This window comes from Platichthys flesus, chromosome 1, assembly GCF_949316205.1.
Source record: "Platichthys flesus chromosome 1, fPlaFle2.1, whole genome shotgun sequence".
Classification (NCBI taxonomy): domain Eukaryota; kingdom Metazoa; phylum Chordata; class Actinopteri; order Pleuronectiformes; family Pleuronectidae; genus Platichthys; species Platichthys flesus.
The window spans coordinates 28,300,736-28,307,190 of NC_084945.1; the positions used below are offsets into that span (position 1 = coordinate 28,300,736).

General features: G+C 42.4%; 1 protein-coding gene across 2 annotated transcripts; it reads left to right on the forward strand.

The window, feature by feature from the left end:
* Nucleotides 1-6,455, forward strand: lins1 (lines homolog 1). Of its 2 annotated transcripts, none has more exons than XM_062390653.1 (6): nt 1-359; nt 591-680; nt 2,584-2,716; nt 3,628-4,215; nt 5,139-5,325; nt 5,632-6,455. In XM_062390653.1, the coding sequence occupies exons 1-6, from the start codon at nt 42-44 to the stop codon at nt 6,449-6,451; spliced, it is 2,136 nt and encodes a 711-aa protein (XP_062246637.1). In that variant the 5' UTR covers nt 1-41; the 3' UTR covers nt 6,452-6,455. The 2 variants fall into 2 exon arrangements, with proteins under 2 accessions (XP_062246637.1, XP_062246646.1); XM_062390662.1 differs by having other exon boundaries at nt 5,142-5,325.

Consider the following 6,455-nt stretch of genomic DNA (forward strand, 5'->3'; position numbering starts at 1 on the left):
TCACGTGGCAGGTCCTCACGCAAGAGGCAACAGGGAACAGCATGAGCGAGCGCTTTGACTGTCTCACCCACATGTACAGATGTTTCGTCTTGGGGTCGCGGCCCAGCCTCAGTCCTGGGAATGTGGCCGGTGTGGTGTGTGTAGGAGGGGCGTCTCCCGGCGAGGACAGAGCGCGTGTCCCTGCGGAGGAGCGTGTTCATGGCAACAGCGTGGACGTGACCTGCATCAGGCTGTCTCTGGTGGAGATGATGACCTGCCTGGCTTCTCCGAGGCAGCCTGAACCTGCAGCAAAGCTCACCCAGTACTGTGTGGACACCCTGACCCTGTTGCTCCAGGACATGGATCTCATGACACAACTGGTGAGTCCCTCACTCATCATCTGGCGATCATATATCTCTCGATGGTGGCCGCCATGTTTCTTGTAGTAGCCCAGACCGGACAAACTGAACACCTTTTGAGTTTTTATGACAACTGAAAGTCACCCATGTTTAGAAGGGGATGGTGAGATGAGCAGTATTCAGCTGCATCAACAACTTCATCACTTTATGTCACTAAATTCTACACACTGCAACTTGAAAATCCATCCACAGGTCCATCATTTCCAGAGTGAGGACCAGATTGTCTCTCATCTGGCTGCAAAGTGTGCATCAACGTGTGTCGTCTACCAACTTTTAAAATCTGTGAGTAGACTCCTCAGGGCCATACCTTCAATAGGTAGCTTTATATTGTCACATCGCCACATCATCTGGTTCATCTGGTCTGTGTTGTATTCAAGTTTGATTTCAGGATTTCAAAACTTTCTTAAGACACTTAAATTGTGAGGTTGAATTTTAGGAAATGCTGCACAAGACCTGTAGCAGTGTTAATTTTGGCAGCTATTTTTGATTTAGTCTTAGTCTTTTGACGAAAATGCACATTAGTTTTAGTCACGATTTAGTCATTTTAATCCTTCTTAGTTTTAGTCTAGTTTTAGTCGACGAAAACAAATTCCATTTTAGTCTAGATTTAGTCGACGAAGACTAATTCCATTTTAGTCTAGTTTTAGTCACATTTAATAGCCACATTAAACTCCTTTTCTTTAAAAACATATAGCTGCAGCCTAATAGCTTAAAAGTATATATTTAATTTTAAATGTGAAAACAAAAAGGGAGAGCAGGTCAGACTGGAGCTGGACACAGAAACTGAAGCTCGGTACAAACCAACTGCAGCTTCTGCTCTGATGAAGAAGCTGAGGCGCTGATCTCTGAGCAGCTGAGACCAGAGAAACTCTGTGTTTTCACTGTTTCCATAGTTAAGAAGCAGTCGGTCGCTGAGAGGCTGCTCCACGAGAACGCGCTCTGCTTTCACTGTGTCTCTCTGAGCGAGTGCTCGAGGCGGGGGGCGGAGCTACGGACCGGAGCGATATCTGGGGCGTACACACACACATACACAGACACACAGAGACAAAGTCACTCGCCCGCTCCTGATACTTCATGACGGCCTGATACGATGATGTTTAAAAAATTATTGTGACTTAGTCAACCACCAACATTTTCGTCTCGTCTCGTCTCGTCAACGAAAATTAAAATAGATTTCGTCATAGTTTTTATTTTCAAAGATTCGTTTTCGTTACGTCTTCGTCTCGTCTTTGTCATGGAAAAAGGGTCGTTAACGAATATATTTCGTCATAGTCTTCGTCAACGAAATTAACACTGACCTGTAGCATGTCACTGTGTTTGGATCATGTACATTCATATTGGACAGAGAAAAAGAAAACCTCATAAAATTTGATCTGATCATCTTAATTGCAATTTTACACATGACACAAACAATAATAGACGGTTATCTTTATTTAACACCCATTAAACATCAACACTGTCAGTGGGAAAGGGCAAGGGAATTTTTTTATTTGTAAAGCACCTCTCATACAAAAAGTTAGTTTCAAGGTGCTGTACAAGGACATAAAAAAACAACACAGTGATAAATCAAGAAAAAACGTTTTAAAATCTGAAAGTATAATGGACTCTTAGATTTATTAACTGTTTGAACCTCTTTTGGCAGCAGTTACTTATTATAAGTGCTTCCAGTATCTGTGGATCAGAGCTGCTCAATGATCACAAGGTATTTTAGACCATTCTTGCCACAGAGTTGCTTCGCCTCGACAAATTCTTATAAAGTCTGATGTGAACGTTTCTCCCGAGCTCATTTCACCTGTTCAAGGTCTGAGCTCTCACTGTTTTTTTTTCAATGTTTAGAATAATTCTCCTGGTGATCACCAACATCTGATGTTCAGCTGCAGATAGTTACCCTGACATTAGCCTTTACAATGCAGTGATAAACTTAATTTGCACTTAGTTCTAGGAGTTGTAGACCAGAGGTAAATGTCAACACATATTTTTTCCTTTGTGTAGAGCAAAGTTCAGTCAGTTCTTTACTGACCCATACTCAAAACCAAGTTACGATAAAATCAGTTCCACTTCCCGTTTATTGGACCCTAGTGTGTTGTACTTAAGTTCTAACACCACATGTGACTAACATCAATACAGTTTATATTATTATTTCATATATCTTAATATTATTTATATTATTATTTTCATTTCTCAGGGTACAGTCAGTCCGGTCTGGCAGCAGAAGTGTGCACAGGCCTTTCTCAGCTCACCGCCCGCTGCTGAGTTGAATACTTGTCTGTGGTCACTGACTGATGTCTTAAAAAGACTCCTCAAAGCAGCTCATCAAGGTAGAGACAGTTGGTTTGTTCGTTTCATGAAGGTCTGAGTGACAGCTGAGAACTGCTGATGAGTGACCCCACAGTAAGCTGAACATTATGGTCATCAGCCAATAGAAGCTCAGTTATTATGTGATTTGTATTTCTCTGATTCAGGACTTTTTTTTTCTTTGTCTGTTGAAGACGATCTGATCAGTGAGATCAGATCTGACAATGGAGGCCCAAGGATAATATGAAAGAGACTTAACAGTTACTAATGATATTATCTACCATCCAGTGAGTTAATATTTACAATAATCCACTTGCAACTATTTCTTGAGCTTTGTGTCTGAAAATGTCCAAGTAGTGGGATGCAACAAACAGTATTTGCCCCTAAGAAACTGATGAAATACGAGAGACTTTCTTGTCTTCAACCAAACCTTTAAATTAGGAAAACTTTTGTGGTTCTCACAAGATTATCATTCCTGCTGATCAAATTTGCTCAGAGGCTCCCTCTTGGCTGGTCCCCAGCAATTTACCCTGTTGCAACACCCATGGTTGCTGAGCTGTATGGTGACGCATCAATCTTGGATTAAGAGTAGTTCAAACCTGTGTCATTGTAGCTAATAGATAGTTTGTAACAGAAAGAATAAACCAAAAAAGAAGAATATGTTTAGATGAATATTCTGGAACTTGATTTACCAAGCTACAGATCTGACAAATGGTCAGTTAATAAGTGAGTCTTTGTGGTAGGGATATTAAATACACAGTCAAAAGTGTGGAAACAGCTAATTATAAAAATTTGCATTAACAATTTAACTTTTAGTATATTTCATAATCCAAAGATATCTAGTTTACCATATTCAGATGGACCATGTTGGTACACTAACAGTTAGATAACTCGTGTAATGATTCATCTTATATAAATGTCTTTATACCCTCAGAGATCCTCGGGAAACTTGTGGCCCTTTTTGACTCAAGCCTCAGTGCTTTATTTTCAAAGTTTCTCCATGAAGACCAACAGCTTTTGATGGACTCCACCAGCAGCCGACCCTGGGGTACAACGTTCTGCCTCCTGCTGGACCTGCTGGAGGCACTGACTGCATCCAGTTACATCTCCGGAGCTGAAGGTGTTCTGGAGAATCAGAGATTAGCCCACATTCACTCCTCAGCGCTCCTGACTGTGATCAGCTGCTCCTCAGAGTATTTTGTGAAAAAGCGAGCGTTACTGCTTCTGAAGAGAGTAATTCTTCAGAAGGCTGGGGAGGACTGGGCTTCAGAAGATGTGCTGTCCGCCGGACAGAGACATGATTGTTTCAACTCGGATATGAACATGCTAGCTCAGACTGTGTTAGCAGCGGTGGCTGCTGATTGGTTGCAGAGTGTCCAAGTGGGATCTGTCTCTTTCTTTGGGGGGACCAGACACAACCGAGGGGATGATGGTCAGAAACCAGACTGTGTGATGTTGAGAGGTGTCAGCCTGCTTCTTCTCAAGTCCGTGGAGCTTCAGACAAAAACAGCTGGGAGAACAGGTGAGGAACCACAATGAAACACAACTCTGGTACACACAGTAAACACTGATTGTTAAAACCAGTTACCAGTTACTTGTTGTTGCTGCTCTGTGTATACTGCATTTGTTTTTTTTTCTGCTGGGTTAAGGGAGCTATTAGTCTATTTTAGTTATTATAGCTTTATTAAATATTTGCAACAACTGGTTTACTTACAGTCTAGGGGAAATATTCAGAATCAAACCTCATTTCTTAACTTACCAAGAGAGGATTAAGAGGTGAAAGCAATAAGGGCTGGGTTTCAGAATCAGCTCCAAAAGAAAAAGGTCCAGATTTGATTCAATTCACTCAAATCATCATCAAAGAATGACATACCTTTATGGACGTGTTGATGACATTTTTTGCTTACTTCAGTGAAAATGTGATCAATTAAACAAAGTTGTAGTAGCTCTGGTGGCTTGACTTTCAACCTTGCTGTTGCTGATGGGTACTTATTCTTGACTTGTTATTATGCTCCTGTGTATGAGTGAATTCTATGTCACTGGATGACTTACTTTCCCCCTCTCTCTCTCATATGCTGATATACCGTATCAGTGTTAAACGTTTTCTGTAGATTTGGGTAATTATGGGCTGTCATGTTGATACTTTGTCCTTAAAAACATTTATATTGTAAAAGAGAACATAGGTTCCTAACACAGCTGCCTTGCCTTTTACCATTGGGTTTCAGTTTTTCACAATCGTGCAGTTTTCAGAGCAACAGATAAATGAGAGTCTGTCCAGATGCTGTACGGCAACACAACAATACCTGTGTCTTTGTGAGTCTGTAATTTAGCAGGAAGAGGAATTGGGACATTCTCTACTACATACATCATGTACACATCAGTGGGCAGCCCTCTCACATATGAGTTGAGTGTCTGTGCTTTTACCTTCCCTGTGTTCTCTCCCAGCAGAGCAGGACAGATCCACAGAGGTTTACGGGTATCTACAGAGTCTGTTGGGCTTTCTGAGGCGTTGCAGTGTCCAGCTGACTGAAGTCACTCACCTCTGCTGCTGGGTCAGTCTGCTGTTTGGCGAGCAGGACGATGACATGATGGAGGCAGCTAAATCCTTGCTCTCCATATTCCTCCATCACAGGTACAACTGATGTGTAATTTATTGTTATCAACATTTCATCCAAACAAAGTTAATCTGAAAACTAGTTTGACTCGTATGGATTTCTGAAGGTTAATATTAATTTGACTATTTAGTATCTTTAAAGATCTCTTAAAGACATGTCCTAAAATAATGAGCTGTTCAGACTTTAACAGATTCAGGTAGATTAAGAAAGCATTGTCAGGGCAGAGGAGTCGTGTGACCTTATCAAGGAAGATGCATCAATCAGGGAAATCATCTGGACACGTTCTGAAATGAGCTAACTGACCTGCTCATCTCTCCCTGCAGACTCTGTTCTGGCTTGGAGGAGTTGGCTGAGCTGGATGCAGCCTGCTCCTCTGGCTGCAACCCTCACTGCCACTTCCTGCTTCTACTCCGGAGTGTCTCCTTCGATCACAGCACCCTCCTCGACTTCCTCATCTCCTCTGAGACCTGCTTTCTGGAGTACTTTGTGCGGTACCTCAAATACCTTAAAGCGGACTGGCAGGGTTTCACTGCAGCATGTGAAAGAGACACAGAGTCGCACTGTCATGTTTCACTGCAGGAATCACTTACTCGCTTATGTGGTGGTGATAAACCTGCACTGACCTTTAAAGTTCAGCCAGAACAAGATGAATCTATCGCCTGTGTTCAGCCAACATGTGTTTTTCCACCAGTGGAAGGGGTCAGTTTGTGCAGTGGGCTTCGCCTTGTGGAGTATGACAGCTCTGATGAGTCTGGTCCTGACAGCATGGAGATTTCTGAGGATGCACCAGGGGCGTCTATTAAACAGAGAAGGGGTGGACCACCACCATCAACCAGACAGAAACACTATGAGCCATGTGACTCATCAGGATATCTGAGTGTACCTACATCGACACAGGAAAGAAGACCAGAGGGGCTTTCACCGCAAAGTTTACAGAGCAGGCAGAGATCACATACTCTGTCAGGACAGGGCACCTGTGAAACATTAGTCAGAGTAGTTGCCTGTCTGTCAGAGCTCAGAGAGGTAGTGACCAGGCTGCAGACAAAGAAACTCTTCCCATACAACCCTTCCTCCCTCTTAAAAATCTTAGCAGGGGTTGAGATTTGTTCCCAGCAATCACCTCCATCACAGTTTAATAAATGATAAA

Coding starts and splice junctions, on each gene's coding strand:
- lins1 (XM_062390653.1), top strand. CDS start 42: ATGAGCGAGCGCTTTGACTGTCTCACCCACATGTACAGATGTTTCGTC. Junction 2,717..3,627: donor CCTCAAAGCAGCTCATCAAG/GTAGAGACAGTT, acceptor TTATACCCTCAG/AGATCCTCGGGAAACTTGTG. Junction 4,216..5,138: donor AAAAACAGCTGGGAGAACAG/GTGAGGAACCAC, acceptor GTTCTCTCCCAG/CAGAGCAGGACAGATCCACA.